Here is a 21,671-nt window from a genome sequence, read left to right as displayed (position 1 = left end):
GCGGACACTGCAACATCGGTTTAATCTGCCAGTGCACCGACTGCTGTGCGACGTGCCCACACAGTGGAACTCTACGCTCCACATGTTGGCCAGACTCTATGAGCAGCGTAGAGCTATAGTGGAATACCAACTCCAACATGGGCGGCGCAGTGGGAGTCAGCCTCCTCAATTATTTACTGAAGAGTGGGCCTGGTTGGCAGCCATCTGCCAGGTCCTTGGAAACTTTGAGGAGTCTACCCAGATGGTGAGCGGGGATGCTGCAATCATTAGCGTCACCATTCCTCTGGTATGCCTCTTGAGAAGTTCCCTGCAAAGCATAAAGGCAGACGCTTTGGAATCAGAAACGGAGACGGGGGAAGACAGTATGTCGCTGGCTAGTCAGAGCACCCTCATGTCTATATCTCAGCGCGTTGAGGAGGAGCATGAGGAGGAGGGGGAAGAGACAGCTTGGCCCACTGCTGAGGGGACAGATGCTGCTTGCCTGTCATCCTTTCAGCGTGTATGGCCAGAGGAGGAGGAGGAGGAGGGTGAGGAGCATGAGGAGGAAGGGGAAGAGACAGCTTGGCCCACTGCTGAGGGTACAGATGCAGCTTGCCTGTCATCCTTTCAGCGTGTATGGCCAGAGGAGGAGCCTGAAAGTGATCTTCCTAGTGAGGACAGCCATGTGTTGCGTACAGGTACCCTGGCACACATGGCTGACTTCCTGTTAGGATGCCTTTCTCGTGACCCTCGCATTACACGCATTCTGGCCACTACGGATTACTGGGTGTACACACTGCTCGACCCACGGTATAAGGAGAGCCTTTCCACTCTCACTCCCGAAGAGGAAAGGGGTTCGAGAATGATGCTATACCACAGGGCGCTGGTGGAGAAACTGATGGTAAACTTCCCATCCGACAGCGCTAGTGGCCGAAGGCGCATTTCCGCGGCCCAGGTAGCAGGGGAGGCGCAGAGATCAGGCAGCATGTACAGCGCAGGCAGGGGAACACTCTCTAAGGCCTTTGACAACTTTATGGCTCCCCAGCAAGACTGTGTCACCGGTCCCCAGTCAAGGCTGAGTTGGCGGGAGCACTGTAAAAGGATGGTGAGGGAGTACATAGCCGATTGCACGACCGTCCTCGGTGACGCCTCTGCCCCCTACAACTACTGGGTCTTGAAGCTGGACACGTGGCCTGAACTCGCGCTGTATGCCCTGGAGGTGCTTGCTTGTCCTGCGGCTAGCGTCTTGTCAGAGAGTGTGTTTAGTGTGGCTGGGGGAATAATCACGGATAAGCGTACCCACCTGTCAACCGACAGTGCCGACAGGCTTACACTCATCAAGATGAACAAAGCCTGGATTTCCCCAGACTTCTCTTCTCCACCAGCGGACAGCAGCGATACCTAAGCAATACGTAGGCTGCACCCGCGGATGGAAGCATCGTTCTCTATCACCATCCAAAACGGGGACCTTTTTGCTTCATCAATCTGTGTATAATATTCATCCTCCTCCTCCTGCTCCCCCTCCTGAAACCTCACATAATCACGCCGAACGGGCAATTTTTCTTAGGCCCACAAGGCTCAGTCATATAATTTTTCTAAACAATTTTTATACGTTTCAATGCTCATTAAAGCGTTGAAACTTTCACCTCAACCAATTTTTATTTTAACTGGGCTGCCTCCAGGCCTAGTTACCACTTAAGCCACATTAACCAAAGCGATTAATGGGTTTCACCTGCCCTCTCAGTTGGGCATGGGCAATTTTTCTCAGGTACATTAGTACTGTTGGTACACCAATTTTTGTGGGCCCTCGCCTACAGTGTAATCCAATTAATTTTTTGCCCACCTGCATTAAACATGACATTATTACCTCAGCTGTGTTGGGCAATGCAATGGGATATTTTTATGTACCGCCGATGGCTTCCTGGCACCCACCCATGCTGTGGGTCCACAGGGAGTTGTAAATGCATCTGTTTCCACTTCTAAAGAACCCCAGTCTGACTGGGGCATGCAGTGTGGGCCGAAGCCCACCTGCATTAAACATGACATTATTACCTCAGCTGTGATGGGCAATGCAATGGGATATTTTTATGCACCGCCGGTGGGTTCCAGGGAGCCACCCATGCTGTGGGTGCACACGGAATTCCCATTGCGGAGTTGGGGATTCCCAGTTGTACCTGCCTGTGACTATTTATAAAAAAACGCGGTCTGACTGGGGCATGCAGACACCTTGACAGAATGAATAGTGTGTGGCACATAGGTTCCCCATTGCTATGCCCACGTGTGCAGCTCCAGATGGAGGTGGCTCAGGATTGGATTTCTTATTGCTTCTGTACAGCATTGTGGGCTATCGCCCCGCCTCTTTTAAAGAGGGTCGCTGCCTAGCCGTGCCAACCCTCTGCAGTGTGTGCCTGCGGTTCCTCTGGCAGACGCACTTATAAATAGACATGAGTGTGGCATGAGGGCAGCTGAAGGCTGTGCAGGGACAATTTGGTGTGCGCTGTGGACACTGGGTCGTGCAGGGGGGGGGGGGGGGTTGGGCAGCATGTAACCCAGGAGAAGTGGCAGCGGAGTGTCATGCAGGCAGTGATTGTGCTTTGTTGGAGGTAGTGTGGTGCTTAGCTAAGGTATCCATTGCTAATGAGGGCTTTTCAGAAGTAAAAGTTGTTGGGGGGGGGGGGGGGCACTCTTGCCGCTATTGTGGCTTAATAGTGGGACCTGGGAACTTGAGATGCAGCCCAACATGTAGCCCCTCGCCTGCCCTATCCGTTTCTGTGTCGTTCCCATCACTTTCTTGAATTGCCCAGATTTTCACAAATGAAAACCTTAGCGAGCATCGGCGATATACAAAAATGCTCGGGTCGCCCATTGACTTCAATGGGGTTCGTTACTCGAAACGTACCCTCGAGCATCGCGAAAAGTTCGTCTCGAGTAACGAGCACCCGAGCATTTTGGTGCTCGCTCATCTCTACTTATAATGTATTGTTTTGAAATACGAAATTTTGAAGCAGACATTTAGGTCTTGATGATGAAGGGGTTAAAGACCCCATAACTGTCAACTCTGTAAGAAGGAGACCGCAATCTATATGGGAATAAACTAACAATTAACTGCTGGTGCTGGGCTAAAACATCCTGACCGCAGGAAGATGGGAATAAACATCACCGGCAGTTAGCGACAACTCTGACAACTGCAACCTTGTCACACAAGGGCAGACAAATAGTTGCTGCTGGCAGGACAAGGCTGCCCCCCCCCCCCCCTCCCCAGGCTCTGTAAGTAAAAGGTTAATAGACATGTCACATTTTGTTAAAATCAAATGAAATCCTACTAAACAAAAAGCAGCACATTCTAAGTTCTGACCTCTGTCCCATGCGATGACCTGCAGGTGAAGAGAGTCTCCAAACTTCTCCCACTCCAATGAATGCAACAGCTTGATCTGACCAGAATCCTCCAGGATGGAAAACCATTCTCTGGAATCATTATTGATACTGTAGCTGTTCAGAAGACATTAACATAGAGATAAGACATCACCAAAGAACACTTCAAGATCAAAACGAGGTCAAGAGAAAATGTAAATACTAGATAAGTTCTCTAAAATAACCTCGAGAAGTCACAGAAACTAAAAGGACTAGATCTAAAAAATCTTGTAGTTATTTCTATGACGGGTTTTATCAGGGCGAGCCAGAAATACAGGAAGCATTAGTAGTTATATTCTTGTACATAAGGGGCAGTATTATATTAGTTATATTCTTGTACATAGGGGGCAGTATTACAGTAGTTATATTCTTGTACATAGGGGGCAGTATTATAGTAGTTCTATTCTTGTACATAAGGGGCAGTATTATAGTAGTTATATTCTTGTACATAGGGGGCAGTATTATATTAGTTATATTCTTGTATATAGGAGGCAGTATTATAGTAGTTATATTCTTGTACATAAGGGGGCAGTATTATAGTAGTTATATTCTTGTATATAGGGGCAGTATTATATTAGTTATATTCTTGTACATAGGGGGCAGTATTACAGTAGTTATATTCTTGTACATAGGGGGCAGTATTATAGTAGTTATATTCTTGTACATAGGGGGCAGTATTATAGTAGTTATATTCTTGTACATAGGGGGCAGTATTATATTAGTTATATTCTTGTATATAGGAGGCAGTATTATAGTAGTTATATTCTTGTACATAAGGGGCAGTATTATAGTAGTTATATTCTTGTATATAGGGGGCAGTATTATAGTAGTTATATTCTTGTACATAGGGGGCAGTATTATAGTAGTTATATTCTTGTACATAGGGGGCAGTATTATAGTAGTTATAGTCTTGTACATAGGGAGCAGTATTATAGTAGTTATAGTCTTGTACACAGGGGGCAGTATTATAGTAGTTATATTCTTGTACATAGGGGGCAGTATTATAGTAGTTATATTCTTGTACATAGGGGGCAGTATTATAGTAGTTATATTCTTGTACATAGGGGGCAGTATTATAGTAGTTATATTCTTGTACATAGGGGGCAGTATTATAGTAGTTATATTCTTGTACATAGGGGGCAGTATTATAGTAGTTATATTCTTGTACATAGGGGGCAGTATTATAGTAGTTATATTCTTGTACATAGGGGGCAGTATTATAGTAGTTATATTTTTGTACATAGGGGGCAGTATTATAGTAGTTATATTCTTGTACATAGGGGCAGTATTATAGTAGTTATATTCTTGTACATAGGGGGCAGTATTATAGTAGTTATATTCTTGTATATCGGAGCAGTATTATAGTAGTTATATTCTTGTACATAGGGGGCAGTATTATAGTAGTTATATTGTTGTATATAGAGGCAGTATTATAGTAGTTATATTCTTGTACATAGGGAGCAGTATTATAGTAGTTATATTCTTGTACATAGGGAGCAGTATTATAGTAGTTATATTCTTGTACATAGGGGGCAGTATTATAGTAGTTATATTCTTGTACATAGGGGGCAGTATTATAGTAGTTATATTCTTGTACATAGGAGCACTATTATAGTAGTTATATTCTTGTACATAGGAAGCAGTATTATAGTAGTCATATTCTAGTACATAGGGGGCAGTATTATAGTAGTTATATTCTTGTACATAGGGGGCAGTATTATAGTAGTTATATTCTTGTACATAGGGAGTAGTATTATAGTAGTTATATTCCTGTACATAGGGGGCAGTATTATGGTAGTTATACTCCTGTACATAGGGGGCAGTATTATAGTAGTTATATTCTTGTACATAGGAGCAGTATTATAGTAGTTATATTCTTGTACATAGGGGGCAGTATTATAGTAGTTATATTATTGTACACAGGAGCAGTATTATAGTAGTTATATTCTTGTACACAGGGTGCAGTATTATAGTAGTTATATTCTTGTATATAGAAGGCAGTATTATAGTAGTTATATTCTTGTACACAGGAGGAAGTATTATAGTAGTTATATTCTTGTACATAGGGGGAAGTATTATAGTAGTAATATTCTTGTACATAGAGGGCAGTATTATAGTAGTTATATTCTTGTACATAGGGGGCAGTATTATAGTAGTTATATTCTTGTACATAGGGAGCAGTATTATAGTAGTTATATTCTTGTACATAGGGGGCGGTATTATAGTAGTTATATTCTTGTACATAGGAAGCAGTATTATAGTAGTTATATTCTTGTACATAGGAGCAGTATTATAGTAGTCATATTCTAGTACATAGGGGGCAGTATTATAGTAGTTATATTCTTGTACATAGGGGGCAGTATTATAGTAGTTATATTCTTGTACATAGGGGCAGTATTATAGTAGTTATATTCTTGTACATAGGGGCAGCATTATAGTAGTTATATTCTTGTACATAGGGGGCAGTATTATAGTAGTTATATTCTTGCACATAGAGGGCAGTATTATAGTAGTTATATTCTTGTACATAGGAGCAGTACTATAGTAGTTATATGCTTGTACATAGAGGGCAGTATTATAGTAGATATATTCTTGTATATAGGAGGCAGTATTATAGTAGTTATATTTTTGTACATAGGGAGCACTATTATAGTAGTTATATTCTTGTACATAGGGGGCAGTATTATAGTAGTTATATTCTTGTACATAGGGGGCAGTATTATAGTAATTATATTCTTGAACATAGGAGGCAGTATTATAGTATTTATATTCTTGTACATAGGGGAGCAGTATTATAGTAGTTATATTCTTGTACATAGGAGCAGTATTATAGTAGTTATATTCTTGTACATAGGGTGCAGTATTATTGTAGTTATATTCTTGTACATAGGGGGCAGTATTATAGTAGTTATATTCTTGTACATAAGGAGCACTATTATAGTAGTTATATTCTTGTACATAGGGGGCAGTATTATAGTAGTTATATTCTTGTACATAGGGGGCAGTATTTTAGAGGTTATATTCTTGTACATAGGGGGCAGTAGTATAGTAGTTATATTCTTGTACATAGGGGGCAGTATTATAGTAGTTATATTCTTGTACATAGGGAGCAGTATTATAGTAGTTATATTCTTGTACATAGAGGGCAGTATTATAGTAATTATATTCTTGTACATAGGAGGCAGTATTATAGTAGTTATATTCTTGTACATAGGGGAGCAGTATTATAGTAGTTATATTCTTGTACATAGGGGGCAGTTTTTTAGAGGTTTTATTCTTGTACATAGGGGGCAGTAGTATAGTAGTTATATTCTTGTACATAGGGGGCAGTATTATAGTAGTTATATTCTTGTACATAGGGGGCAGTATTATGCTAGTTATATTCTTGTACATAGGGAGCAGTATTATAGAAGGTATATTCCTGTACATAGGGAGCAGTATTATAGTAGTTAAATTCTTGTACATAGGAGGCAGTATTATAGTAGTTATATTCTTGTACATAGGGGCAGTATTATAGTAGTTATATTCTTGTACATAGGGGGCAGTATTATAGTAGTTATATTCTTGTACATAGGGGGCAGTATTATAGTAGTTATATTCTTGCACATAGGGGGCAGTATTATAGTAGTTATATTCTTGTACATAGGGGGCAGTATTATAGTAGTTATATTCTTGTACATAGGGGGCAGTATTATAGTAGTTATATTCTTGTACATAGGGGCAGTATTATAGTAGTTATATTCTTGTACATAGGGGGCAGTATTATAGTAGTTATATTCTTGTATATCGGAGCAGTATTATAGTAGTTATATTCTTGTACATAGGGAGCAGTATTATAGTAGTTATATTCTTGTACATAGGGAGCAGTATTATAGTAGTTATATTCTTGTACATAGGGGGCAGTATTATAGTAGTTATATTCTTGTACATAGGGGGCAGTATTATAGTAGTTATATTCTTGTACATAGGAGCACTATTATAGTAGTTATATTCTTGTACATAGGAAGCAGTATTATAGTAGTCATATTCTAGTACATAGGGGGCAGTATTATAGTAGTTATATTCTTGTACATAGGGGGCAGTATTATAGTAGTTATATTCTTGTACATAGGGAGTAGTATTATAGTAGTTATATTCCTGTACATAGGGGGCAGTATTATGGTAGTTATACTCCTGTACATAGGGGGCAGTATTATAGTAGTTATATTCTTGTACATAGGAGCAGTATTATAGTAGTTATATTCTTGTACATAGGGGGCAGTATTATAGTAGTTATATTATTGTACACAGGAGCAGTATTATAGTAGTTATATTCTTGTACACAGGGTGCAGTATTATAGTAGTTATATTCTTGTATATAGAAGGCAGTATTATAGTAGTTATATTCTTGTACACAGGAGGAAGTATTATAGTAGTTATATTCTTGTACATAGGGGGAAGTATTATAGTAGTAATATTCTTGTACATAGAGGGCAGTATTATAGTAGTTATATTCTTGTACATAGGGGGCAGTATTATAGTAGTTATATTCTTGTACATAGGGAGCAGTATTATAGTAGTTATATTCTTGTACATAGGGGGCGGTATTATAGTAGTTATATTCTTGTACATAGGAAGCAGTATTATAGTAGTTATATTCTTGTACATAGGAGCAGTATTATAGTAGTCATATTCTAGTACATAGGGGGCAGTATTATAGTAGTTATATTCTTGTACATAGGGGGCAGTATTATAGTAGTTATATTCTTGTACATAGGGGCAGTATTATAGTAGTTATATTCTTGTACATAGGGGCAGCATTATAGTAGTTATATTCTTGTACATAGGGGGCAGTATTATAGTAGTTATATTCTTGCACATAGAGGGCAGTATTATAGTAGTTATATTCTTGTACATAGGAGCAGTACTATAGTAGTTATATGCTTGTACATAGAGGGCAGTATTATAGTAGATATATTCTTGTATATAGGAGGCAGTATTATAGTAGTTATATTTTTGTACATAGGGAGCACTATTATAGTAGTTATATTCTTGTACATAGGGGGCAGTATTATAGTAGTTATATTCTTGTACATAGGGGGCAGTATTATAGTAATTATATTCTTGAACATAGGAGGCAGTATTATAGTATTTATATTCTTGTACATAGGGGAGCAGTATTATAGTAGTTATATTCTTGTACATAGGAGCAGTATTATAGTAGTTATATTCTTGTACATAGGGTGCAGTATTATTGTAGTTATATTCTTGTACATAGGGGGCAGTATTATAGTAGTTATATTCTTGTACATAAGGAGCACTATTATAGTAGTTATATTCTTGTACATAGGGGGCAGTATTATAGTAGTTATATTCTTGTACATAGGGGGCAGTATTTTAGAGGTTATATTCTTGTACATAGGGGGCAGTAGTATAGTAGTTATATTCTTGTACATAGGGGGCAGTATTATAGTAGTTATATTCTTGTACATAGGGAGCAGTATTATAGTAGTTATATTCTTGTACATAGAGGGCAGTATTATAGTAATTATATTCTTGTACATAGGAGGCAGTATTATAGTAGTTATATTCTTGTACATAGGGGAGCAGTATTATAGTAGTTATATTCTTGTACATAGGAGCAGTATTATAGTAGTTATATTCTTGTACATAGGGTGCAGTATTATAGTAGTTATATTCTTGTACATAGGGGGCAGTATTATAGTAGTTATATTCTTGTACATAGGGAGCACTATTATAGTAGTTATATTCTTGTACATAGGGGGCAGTATTATAGTAGTTATATTCTTGTACATAGGGGGCAGTTTTTTAGAGGTTTTATTCTTGTACATAGGGGGCAGTAGTATAGTAGTTATATTCTTGTACATAGGGGGCAGTATTATAGTAGTTATATTCTTGTACATAGGGGGCAGTATTATGCTAGTTATATTCTTGTACATAGGGAGCAGTATTATAGAAGGTATATTCCTGTACATAGGGAGCAGTATTATAGTAGTTAAATTCTTGTACATAGGAGGCAGTATTATAGTAGTTATATTCTTGTACATAGGGGCAGTATTATAGTAGTTATATTCTTGTACATAGGGGGCAGTATTATAGTAGTTATATTCTTGTACATAGGGGGCAGTATTATAGTAGTTATATTCTTGCACATAGGGGGCAGTATTATAGTAGTTATATTCTTGTACATAGGGGGCAGTATTATGGTAGTTATATTCTTGTACATAGGGAGCAGTATTATAGAAGGTATATTCCTGTACATAGGGAGCAGTATTATAGTAGTTAAATTCTTGTACATAGGAGGCAGTATTATAGTAGTTATATTCTTGTACATAGGGGCAGTATTATAGTAGTTATATTCTTGTACATAGGGGGCAGTATTATAGTAGTTATATTCTTGTACATAGGGGGCAGTATTATAGTAGTTATATTCTTGCACATAGAGGGCAGTATTATAGTAGTTATATTCTTGTACATAGGAGCAGTACTATAGTAGTTATATGCTTGTACATAGAGGGCAGTATTATAGTAGATATATTCTTGTATATAGGAGGCAGTATTATAGTAGTTATATTCTTGTACATAGGCGGCAGTATTATAGTAGTTATATTCTTGTACATAGGGGGAAGTATTATAGTAGTTATATTTTTGTACATAGGGGGCAGTATTATAGTAGTTATATTCTTGTACATAGGGGGCAGTATTAAAGTAGTTATATTCTTGTACATACGGGACATTATTATAGTAGTTATATTCTTGTACATAGGCGGCAGTATTATAGTAGTTATATTCTTGTACATAGGGGGAAGTATTATAGTAGTTATATTCTTGTACATAGGGGGCAGTATTATAGTAGTTACATTCTTGTACATAGGGGGCAGTATTATAGTAGTTATATTCTTGTACATAGGGGCAGTATTATAGTAGTTATATCCTTGTACATAGGGGCAGTATTATAGTAGTTATATTCTTGTACATAGGGGCAGTATTATAGTAGTTATATTCTTGTACATAGGGGGCAGTATTATAGTAGTTATATCCTTGTACATAGGGGCAGTATTATAGTAGTTATATTCTTGTACATAGGGGGCAGTATTATAGTAGTTATATTCTTGTACATAGGGGGCAGTATTATAGTAGTTATATTCTTGTACATAGGGAACAGTATTATAGTAGTTATATTCTTGTACATAGGGGGCAGTATTATAGTAGTTATATTCTTGTACATAGGGGGCAGTATTAAAGTAGTTATATTCTTGTACATACGGGACATTATTATAGTAGTTATATTCTTGTACATAGGCGGCAGTATTATAGTAGTTATATTCTTGTACATAGGGGGAAGTATTATAGTAGTTATATTTTTTGTACATAGGGGGCAGTATTATAGTAGTTATATTCTTGTACATAGGGGGCAGTATTATAGTAGTTACATTCTTGTACATAGGGGGCAGTATTATAGTAGTTATATTCTTGTACATAGGGGCAGTATTATAGTAGTTATATCCTTGTACATAGGGGCAGTATTATAGTAGTTATATTCTTGTACATAGGGGGCAGTATTATAGTAGTTATATCCTTGTACATAGGGAGCAGTATTATAGTAGTTATATTCTTGTACATAGGGGACAGTATTATATTAGTTATATTCTTGTACATAGGGGCAGTATTATAGTAGTTATATTCTTGTACATAGGGGGCAGTATTATAGTAGTTATATTCTTGTACATAGGGGGCAGTATTATAGTAGTTATATTCTTGTACATAGGAGGCAGTATTATACTAGTTATATTCTTGTACATCGCGGACAGTATTATAGTAGTTATATCCTTGTACATAGGAGCAGTATTATAGTAGTTATATTCTTGTACATAGAGGCAGTATTATAGTAGTTATATTGTACATAGGGAGCAGTATTATAGTAGTTATTCTTGTACATAGGGGGCAGTATTATAGTAGTTATATTCTTGTACATAGGGGGCAGTATTATAGTAGTTATATTCTTGTACATAGGAGCAGTATTATAGTAGTTATGTTCTTGTTCATAGGGGGCAGTATTATAGTTGTTATATTCTTGCCCATTGGAACAGTATTATAGTAGTCATATTCTTGTATTTTGTAAGGTTGAGACACCATTGAGTGAAGCCTTTGAGAACACGGTGTTCCTGCTCCCCCTTCTAGCATCTCTGCTATATATAACTTTCTTTATCCTTACAAAGTAGCCTGGAAATGGCTTGTAGATCACTGCAGACTGCAATTACCACCACCTGGATACACGGTGATATCTTAATCAGTGATTAATACCTGAAACTAATCTTTGTACGAATAATAAGATCAACTGTGTCCACAGTTATAGTAAGACTAATAGAGTAGAGCAGACATTAAATAAGATTTCAGTTATCTCTAGGCCTTATCTGAGCTGTGATAAGAGAATGCATTGATTTTTCCATTTTGCAGACACAAAATCTCCAATGCGCCCCCTGGTATCATTATTGATCAGTGTTCTTCTTCTGCCTGCGGTTTGGCCCTGCGCCAGGTACCTCTAAAGACATTGTGAATGTGTTGAGTTCTGCAATATGGCAGGTTTATTTTTAAACATTCAGGGCAAGAAATGAAATGTTCTCAATGAATTTGCTTTCAGATATCCTGATTTAGTTGTCCTACTCATGAGGCTTTTACTTATTCTAATATTCCTGTAGTGCCAACCGAAGCCATATTATCCAATTACTACTGTATATGTCAGTTTTGGGACTTTGGCAGGCGGTCCTTACAGAACATAAAACTTTAAACTGTGATTCTTGCATCTTTACGTAGCAGTACAAATTCATATAACCATGCAATAGGTGCAACAGAATATAAGGAAGTTGCATGCGCTTAGCATTGTATTTCATACTTGACACCTCTGTTGTTTCCATTGGATAATATTTGGAGAAAAGTCTCATAAAGGATCAGCAACAAAGTCACATGAAGTCGCATGTTTCAATTTTGCTAGAGTTTTGAGTAGAGTTAAAAGATTTGAACTAAAACTACTTATATTTTGTAGTAGACAATCCAACTGCTCACTCGTCACTTTGCTGTATTGAGACTGAGAGACAGGGAAAGTTCGGCTATATACTGCACTAACATCCAATATTAATGTGGGTCAGAGAGTTCAGCGGCTGCTGGTCAAAGCAGGGGGTGGAACAAAGTGGGGAACATTATTTGAGGAGCCACAGAGGAGGAACTACTGCCATGGAGGGAGGGGGGGGGGGTTGAGGGACATTATTACTGTACGCGTTTCAAGCACTAGGTTGGAGCTAGAGACTCCACCAAACCACTAAATCCAACACACAGGACACAGGAGCATAAGAAAGAGAATTTTATTAGGTCTCAAGATTACTAAAAAAAACTTTTTAAAAAACATGGTATGCAGTGTCCATATAACAAGTTCATACAAACTATATAGAAGTAGTCAGTCCTTTTACAAGTAGTAATTCAATCCAATAAGGGGTAAGGGGTCCTTGAGAAAGCAGGTGGGGAAACACGCGCCGGGGTGCAGGAACACACTACTGGTATATATGTAGTCCTCCTTTTTCTTTATGCATATTGGATTGAATTATTACTTGCATAAGGGCTGACTACTTCTATATTTTTTAGACCAATGTATTGGTTTGTCTATATGTAATATTACCAATTTGTGTCAACCTGTTGATATGGACACTGCATACCATGTTTTAGTAGTCTTGAGATCTAATAAAATTCTATTTCTTATGCTCCTGTGTCTCGTGTGTTGGACTTAGTGGTTTGGTGTAGTTTATATTTATACAGATAGACTTTATTTGCGATTAGGGTTGTTTCCCCTTTTTTGTGTTTAAGATCTAGAGAGTAGTCAGGGAAGAGCCAGGAGTCAGCAACGATATGTCTCATTTCGCGGCACAAAATAGGAGGCAGGTAGTGTTGTCAGGAGGAATGCCAGACGTCGGTAACAGGAGGTCTCAGTTGTTTGTAGAAGAGCAGGCTGGTAGCAGAGCTAAACTAGGGCTGTGGAGCGCAATAATCACACACTGAGGCAGTGGTAAGCTTTAATAGTGAACCTAATTAGAAGCAGGGTCAGGACAGGGGAACAGATCAGGAAACACAGGATCATTGCTAGGCTATAGCAGAGGAGCTGTCCAGAAGGCTGGGTGGCTCAGCAGGGAGAGCTGCCTACTGTAGCACAGGAGATCCCAAGTTCGATCCTTGATAATTACTTTGTGGGGCCACAGAGGGAGTACTATTACTATGGGTGACATCAGAAGTAGCAATGAGAGGAAAGGTGCATGTAGAGATAAATCATGGCTAGAAGAAGTTTTCATGGCAGTGTAGTTCCAGATAGAGAAGAAAGATGAAAATGAATGACTGCAGTCAGAGAAAACGTCACCTGTCATCACTACAGGTAACTGCACTGTAATCACTATCACTGTGTAGAGCTGGTATCTGACTATTTTATGGTGAGTGCGTTATTTAGAGCTGGCCTTCACAGGTATGATTCTAAAATATAACTGTTAATTGATAGGTTAAAAATATATAAATGGCCACAAAGACAAACAAACACAAAGTGCGTGATGTAGTATAGACAGTAGTCACCCCTAAGTATAAGTGACCTGGCTTATGATAGCCTCGGGCAACCGCAGAACAGGGAATACTTAGGCTGCTTGTAGTAGATACGAATAAATCAGCCTGTATAATGCAGACTTACTTCAAGGAAAGGGTGATGTTGTGTCTATATCAATAAAAAACAAACGGTAATCAATAACTTGGAATCTTTTTATGTTCTTGGTTCGACGCGTTTCAGCCGTGTAAACAGCTCATCAGGAACCTATCATGAACCAACTATTATACTCAAATACGAAGAACTGTAGGGTAGCCGTGTAGATGTTAGAACATGGTATACACCATACACCATACCCGTAACTGACCAATAAGCCTCCTGTAAGATGAAATAAAGGAGGTGTACAGGGCCTGGCCTCAAAGAAAAGAGGCTAGGTGTAATCAAAAAACTAACCCTGATAAGGATAAAGCTAGGATCAATCCCTAGTGAGACGACAATTCATCCTTGGTTAGTATTTATAAAGCCAGAACACCTGCCTAATATAGTCTAAGCGAGCAACTACGCTATCTAAGTATATAGATGACTCCCTAATAGGTGTAATAATAATACTACTATGAGACCAAAATAACAAAGAGGACAGGCAGCATAACCTCCGGCCCTAGTGGTAGGCTGGAGGCATCTAATGAGACCGACCTAGTGTGCCTTCTTTTAGGCCAGTATGACCCCTCCCCACTGTCAGGTATGGGGCATGGAGCATCAGTAAACACCAAGACCAGTATTTTGACTCAGATAAAGCAGTTGAAGGGCAGGGTCTCGTTCAGGCCACCTGGTTGGACGCAGTCCATCCTATAAATCCATTGGGACTCTTTCTGAAGTAATCTCTGGTTGATATTACGTCTCCTATCAAAGGCTCTGATGGATTCCAATCCCTGGAACTTAATCACATTCACATCATTCGCATGAAACTGACGAACATGATTGGCCAAAGGAGTGCTGTCACCTCTCCTAATATTCCCCACGTGAGACAAGATCCTTCTGCGAAATTCCTGTATCGTCTTGCCCACATAATTGAGTAGGCAAGGACATGAAACCAAATAACCCACATTTTTGGATCTGCAGTTTATAAACTCTCTAATATCATAGGTGTCTTTGGTTTTCGCGCAGGTAAAGCTAGCTCCCTTAAGAATAAAGGGGCAGGCTAGACAGGCTCCACATGGAAAAGTGCCACAAGGGTGGTTAGAACCCTGCCAAGTTTGAGATAATACAGAAGGTGCTAGATGGCTCTTCACCACTCTGTCCCTTATGTTGCGACCATGCCGAAAAGTTAGAAGGCGGACCTCAGGGAGTATATGCCTCAGAACGCTGTCTTCCTGGAGTATGTGAAAAAATTTGTTTAGAAGCTGCCGCATGTGCGGTACCCCCCATCATATGTACTGATGATTCGAACAGTCTCATCTGTCACTTTAGGACGTGTCACTAGTAGGTTAGATCTCTGTTGACAGAATGCATGGGCCTGGGCTTGATCTAGAAGTTCAGGTGGATAACCTCTTGGAATAAATCTATTTCTGAGTTTGACACTTTCTGCCAAGAAATCATTATCTGAGGAGCAATTCCTTCTAAGACGCAGGAATTGCCCCTTTGGAATACCTGTACGTAAAGAATAGGGGTGAGAGCTCTCCCAGGAAAGGAGACTGTTTGTGGCAGTCTCCTTCCTGTGCAATGTCGTGGAGAGAGAGCCAGTAGACATCTTGAAAATGCAGATGTCCAAAAAGGAGATTGTACTCTCCTGAATTTCGGATGTGATTTTAAGGTTAATATTGTTAATATTAAGTCTGGATACAAATAGATGGAAATTGGCTACGGATCCAGTCCAGAGAATGAGGACATCATCAATGTATCTCACCCATAGTAATACTTTAGATGTAAAGGTGGCGTAAGTATCAGAAAATACGATAAGCTCCCCCCACCAGCCCAGAAACAGGAATGTTATTTAGAGCTGAGCTGATATATCTTAGCCTGCCGTATTATAAAGGATGCCTTAGAAGGGCTGCATATGAGCGTAATTCACTGCTTGCTGCCCACATGACAGTCGTGCAACACGCAGCAAGTACAACATTGCATACTTGTTTCGGGCCGCTGACTGCCATACACTATCTTGGCATGTATGCAGGCATAGTACGTGCCAAGATAGAACATGCAGCGATATTTATTGCACATATATTTCATGTAATATGTGTGATTGGCAGCAGGGAAGCCTATGGCAGCTTGGGACAGAATTTTCTGCATGGAATACGCATTTCCCAACACGGTTCTGTGAAGCAACCCTGATAAGTATGCTGTCAGCTATAGATGTATATATGCGTGTGTATAGAATATAGAATTCCATTTCTGAGTTTTGCTATTGAACCACATGAGTTCTAGGGAAAACAAAAGATCTCAGCAGCACACCTTCAGCCCAATAGGCTCACAAATAGGGAGAGAAGGATAGAATATGGCGTCAAGCCAATAGATGTGCGCTCACCTAGGGGATCCTCACTTCAAAGATCCCAATGCAGCATAGAGAAAATGTGTATGGAGAGCAGCATCAAGTAGAAGCTATTTCAGAAAGACATCCTGGAATCTTCAGGGAATCCAAATCCAACTCAATAAAGATGATAATTGGATTTGGATTCCCTGAAGATTCCAGGATGTCTTTCTGAAATAGCTTCTACTTGATGCTGCTCTCCATACACATTTTCTCTATACCACATGAGTTCTATGCACACCCCTTTACCCAACAGTCAAATGTTTTGGCACGTTAGTATAAATATGTCACATAGTTGTAAATCCTATTTTATATTTAGGACTTTGTACTTTGAGGACCTTTGTCACTTACCGAAGGTTGTTCTGGTCAGAGACATCTGGATCGGAGGCCTCCACTTTTAGAATTATTGATCCAATCGGGACATTTTCAGGTACTTGGACCTCATATTGATTCACTCTAAATACTGGAGCTTCATTTACATCTCCAACACTGATAAAAATAGTAGCGGTAGAGTTATTGCTGTACTCGGCTCCTGAAAGCTCAGCCCTGTTCCTGGCCACAATGATCAGGGTGTAATCCTTAACTTGCTCGTAATCCAGATCCTGGAAGCAATAAGTCAATTCAGAAAATGGCATTTACAAAAATGCTAAAGTATTGCTAGTGAATGTATTATACAGGAACACTATCTTTTCTCCTTAGGGAGAGCATCTAAAGGTGCGTGAGGAGACTTATAACACCATTCATGCTCCTCTGGGTAATATGTAAATAAGGGAGATGGAACAATACCTCTGCAGTCCTTTTTTGTTATTTATCATTTAATAAAAAAGAGAGAACTTTGCTTTATATTTGGCGATTACTGGTTTGCCTTTATTCGACTTTTAATGAGAGTCTTTTGAACAGTCCTGCAAGAGCGCCAAGGAACTCATTTTTGTGCATATTGTGCATCAACTTTCCTGTGGACCTATTGGAAGGCAGCATTTCTGCTAGTCAATGGTAGACTCTTTGTACAAGCTTTGTAACAATCACTGGGATTCATAGTAGTGAGGACCAGATCCCCATACAGGGGTTAAAGGGTAAAGACCTGCAGTCTCCAGGATCTGCCAAGTAAAGTAGCCTGCGCAAAACCTGATTGTGGTAGCACAATTGCTCTTCACACACCATTGCACACGCAAGATTGACCCTGTTCCCTGTTCATACATTGCTGTACAGCTTCATCCTACACTTGGATCCACTTACCTGCCGCCAAAATCTACAGTCTGTGCCATCATGTACAGTCTCTCCTTCATGGAGCTTACATAAAAAACACTTAAGATGATAAATAAGCAAAACCATTTATAGTCCTACTTTCCCTCCCTTTCCAGTAGAGTTACCTGAGGACCAAACTAAAACATTGACAATATACAGTTTGCAACAAGTAATTGTGCAGATCCTGCAATGTGGATATTGGGGAGTCGCTATTGGCATAACAACTGGTTAAAAAATCTGCGTACAGAAATGTCGCCTTTGTGCTTTGCCTCTTTTGCGGGGGAAAAATGTCAGAATTTCAATCTCCCTATTTCTGACTGCGCAAAGAGGGAGACTGATATTTTAACCCACTGTGACACAGAACGATCAAGCCGTCTCCTTCCTAACTAACAGGTACATTACTTTTGGCCAGCGTTCAATATGTCTATATGACAGACTCTCTTCACATGCGGTAAATATCAGTAAGTACAGCACTTTCCCTAAACGCCTCCTCATTACACAGAGGCTTGATCCATCCACCCCCTCATCACTCCAAAGTGCCAATTTAGGGCAGCAGGGAAGCTGAACTGACAGGAGTCCTAATAGGATGGAAGCATTTAAAAAACATTTCAAAATTCACGTAACTTTCATAGAACGGCAGGAAGTGCGGAGCGTGGAGTGCGCAGAAGAAAGGTGGAAGGAAAAGAAAGCCATCGTGTAAGCAGGCTTAGAAAGACATAATAACACAGTCAGTCACTGGCAACTCAAGGAAAGAAATAAAATGTAAAATGTTAGAGGTTTGCCAAAGCGGAGTAATATAATGATCCTGAAAACTGGGCAGCGTGAACCTGAACACCAAGGCGTCAAGCGAACATGTCTGCCAGGAGGAGACCGGCCTCCCCATCATTTACTGAACACGCGGGATCCGAAAAATAATAGGGATAATTGTGAACTAATATAGTGCTACATAAAGGGGACTATAAAAGATGGATGTTAGCTGAACTAGATCGGTCCACAAAGAAGCAGTATTATTGTACTCTTACTCTTGTACATCGGAGGCAGTATTATAGTAGTTATATCCTTGTACATAGGGAGCAGTATTATAGTAGTTATATTCTTGTACATAGGAAGCAGTATTATAGTAGTTATATTATTGTACATAGGGGGCAGTATTATAGTAGTTATATTCTTGTACATAGGAGCAGTATTATAGTAGTTATATTCTTGTACATAGGGGGCAGTATTATAGTAGTTATATTCTTGTACATAGGGCGCAGTATTATAGTAGTTATATTCTTGTACATAGGGGGCAGTATTATAGTAGTTATATTCTTGTGTATCGGGGGCAGTATTATAGTAGTTAAATTCTTGTACATAGGAGGCAGTATTATAGTAGTTATATTCTTGTACATAGGGGGCAGTATTATAGTAGTTATATTCTTGTACATAGGGGGCAGTATTATAGTAGTTATATTCTTGTACATAGGGGGCAGTATTATAGTAGTTATATTCTTGTACATAGGGGGCAGTATTATAGTAGTTATATTCTTGTGTATCGGGGGCAGTATTATAGTAGTTATATTCTTGTACATAGGAGGCAGTATTATAGTAGTTATATTCTTGTACATAGGGGGCAGTATTATAGTAGTTATATTCTTGTGTATCGGGGGCAGTATTATAGTAGTTATATTCTTGTACATAGGGGGCAGTATTATAGTAGTTATATTCTTGTACATAGGGGGCAGTATTATAGTAGTTATATTCTTGTACATAGGAGGTAGTATTATAGTAGTTATATTCTTGTACATAGGGGGCAGTATTATAGTAGTTATATTCTTGTACACAGGAGCAGTATTATAGTAGTTATATTCTTGTACACAGGGGGCAGTATTATAGTAGTTATATTCTTGTACATAGGAGCAATATTATAGTAGTTATATTCTTGTACATAGGAGCAGTATTATAGTAGTTATATTCTTGTACATAGCGGGCAGTATTATAGTAGTTATATTCTTGTACATAGGGGGCAGTATTATAGTAGTTATATTCTTGTACATAGGCGGCAGTATTATAGTAGTTTTATTCTTGTACATAGGGGGCAGTATTATAGTAGTAATATTCTTGTATATAGGGGACAGTATTATAGTAGTTATATTCTTGTACATAGGGGGCAGTATTATAGTAGTTATATTCTGGTACATAGGGGGCAGTATTATAGTAGGTATATTCTTGTACATAGGCGGCAGTATTATAGTAGTTATATTCTGGTACATAGGGGCAGTATTATAGTAGTTATATTCTTGTACATAGGAGGCAGTATTATAGTAGTTATATTCTTGTACATAGGGGGCAGTATTATAGTAGTTATATTCTTGTACATAGGAGCAGTATTAGAGTAGTTATATTCTTTTTTCATAGGAGGCAGTATTATAGTAGTTATATTCATGTACATAGGGGGCAGTATTATAGTAGTTATATACTTGTACATAGGGGGCAGTATTATAGTAGTTATATTCTCGTACACAGGAGCAGTATTATAGTAGTTATATTCTTGTACATAGGGGGCAGTATTATAGTAGTTATATTCTTGTACACAGGGGGCAGTATTATAGTAGTTATATTCTTGTACATAGGAGCAATATTATAGTAGTTATATTCTTGTACATAGGGGGCAGTATTTAAGTAGTTATATTCTTGTATATAGGGGACAGTATTATAGTAATTATATTCTTGTACATAGGGGGCAGTATTATAGTAGTTATATTCTTGTACATAGGAGGCAGTATTATAGTAGTTATATTCTTGTACATAGGAGGCAGTATTATAGTATTTATATTCTTGTATGTAGGGGGCAGTATTATAGTAGTTATATACTTGTACATAGGGGCAGTATTATAGTAGTTATATTCTTGTACATAGAGGGCAGTATAATAGTAGTTATATTCTTGTACATAGGGGGCAGTATTATAGTAGTTATATTCTTGTACATCGGGGGCAGTATTATAGTAGTTATATTCTTGTACATAGGAGCAATATTATAGTAGTAATATTCTTGTACATAGGGGGCAGTATTATAGTAGTTATATTCTTGTACATAGGGGGCAGTATTATAGTAGTTATATTCTTGTACACAGGAACAGTATTATAGTAGTTATATTCTTGTACACAGGGGCAGTATTATAGTAGTTATATTCTTGTACATAGGAGCAATATTATAGTAGTTATATTCTTGTACATAGGGGGCAGTATTATAGTAGTTATATACTTGTGCATAGGGGGCAGTATTATAGTAGTTATATTCTTGTATATAGGGGACAGTATTATAGTAGTTATATTCTTGTACATAGGAGGCAGTATTATAGTAGTTATATTCTTGTACATAGGAGGCAGTATTATAGTAGTTATATTCTTGTATGTAGGGGGCAGTATTATAGTAGTTATATACTTGTACATAGGGGCAGTATTATAGTAGTTATATTCTTGTACATAGAGGGCAGTATAATAGTAGTTATATTCTTGTACATAGGGGGCAGTATTATAGTAGTTCTATTCTTGTCCATAGGAGAGGATAGACGTGTGCTTGTGAGCTCCCAGTAGGGAGGAGGCATGGCCTCTGACCCAGGAGGAAGTGAGTGCAGCTGGGCTGACGATCCTGGGAGAGCCCAGAGCCTGGAGTGTGGCTTGCAGCATGGAGATCAAGAAAGTGGTAACCAGGAAATGGTGGCTGGTGAGATTACTGAATCATGTAAAGCATTTGGATTGAGTATGAAAGTGACTAAGAAAAGTTTATTTAAACTGGAAAGACAAATTTTGAAGTTAAGAGAAGAGATTAAGATAGAGATGGATCCGAAGACAAAGCTGATGAAGTGTGAATGCCTGGATAATTGCACACGTGAGCTTGCTATATTAAAGGAGCGACTAGACAAAGAAGCAAATGCAATACCTAAAGTAGAAAACTGGGTA

General features: G+C 38.6%; 1 protein-coding gene across 1 annotated transcript in view; it reads right to left on the bottom strand.

Moving 5' to 3' along the window:
- The window catches only part of CDH16 (cadherin 16), a 208,800-nt gene that overhangs the window by 58,102 nt on the left and 129,027 nt on the right, over positions 1 to 21,671 (bottom strand). Inside the window, exons 11-12 of the mRNA XM_066583811.1 lie at positions 16,836 to 17,086; positions 3,335 to 3,468 (exon numbers count right to left, since the gene is read on the bottom strand). Of these exons, the coding sequence (XP_066439908.1) occupies positions 3,335 to 3,468; positions 16,836 to 17,086 (385 nt within the window). The remainder of the gene's footprint in view (positions 1 to 3,334; positions 3,469 to 16,835; positions 17,087 to 21,671) is intronic.

Source organism: Eleutherodactylus coqui, chromosome 11, assembly GCF_035609145.1.
Source record: "Eleutherodactylus coqui strain aEleCoq1 chromosome 11, aEleCoq1.hap1, whole genome shotgun sequence".
Lineage (NCBI taxonomy): Eukaryota > Metazoa > Chordata > Amphibia > Anura > Eleutherodactylidae > Eleutherodactylus > Eleutherodactylus coqui.
Note: the sequence above shows the minus strand (reverse complement) of the source record. Positions and strands in the feature narration are given on the sequence as shown.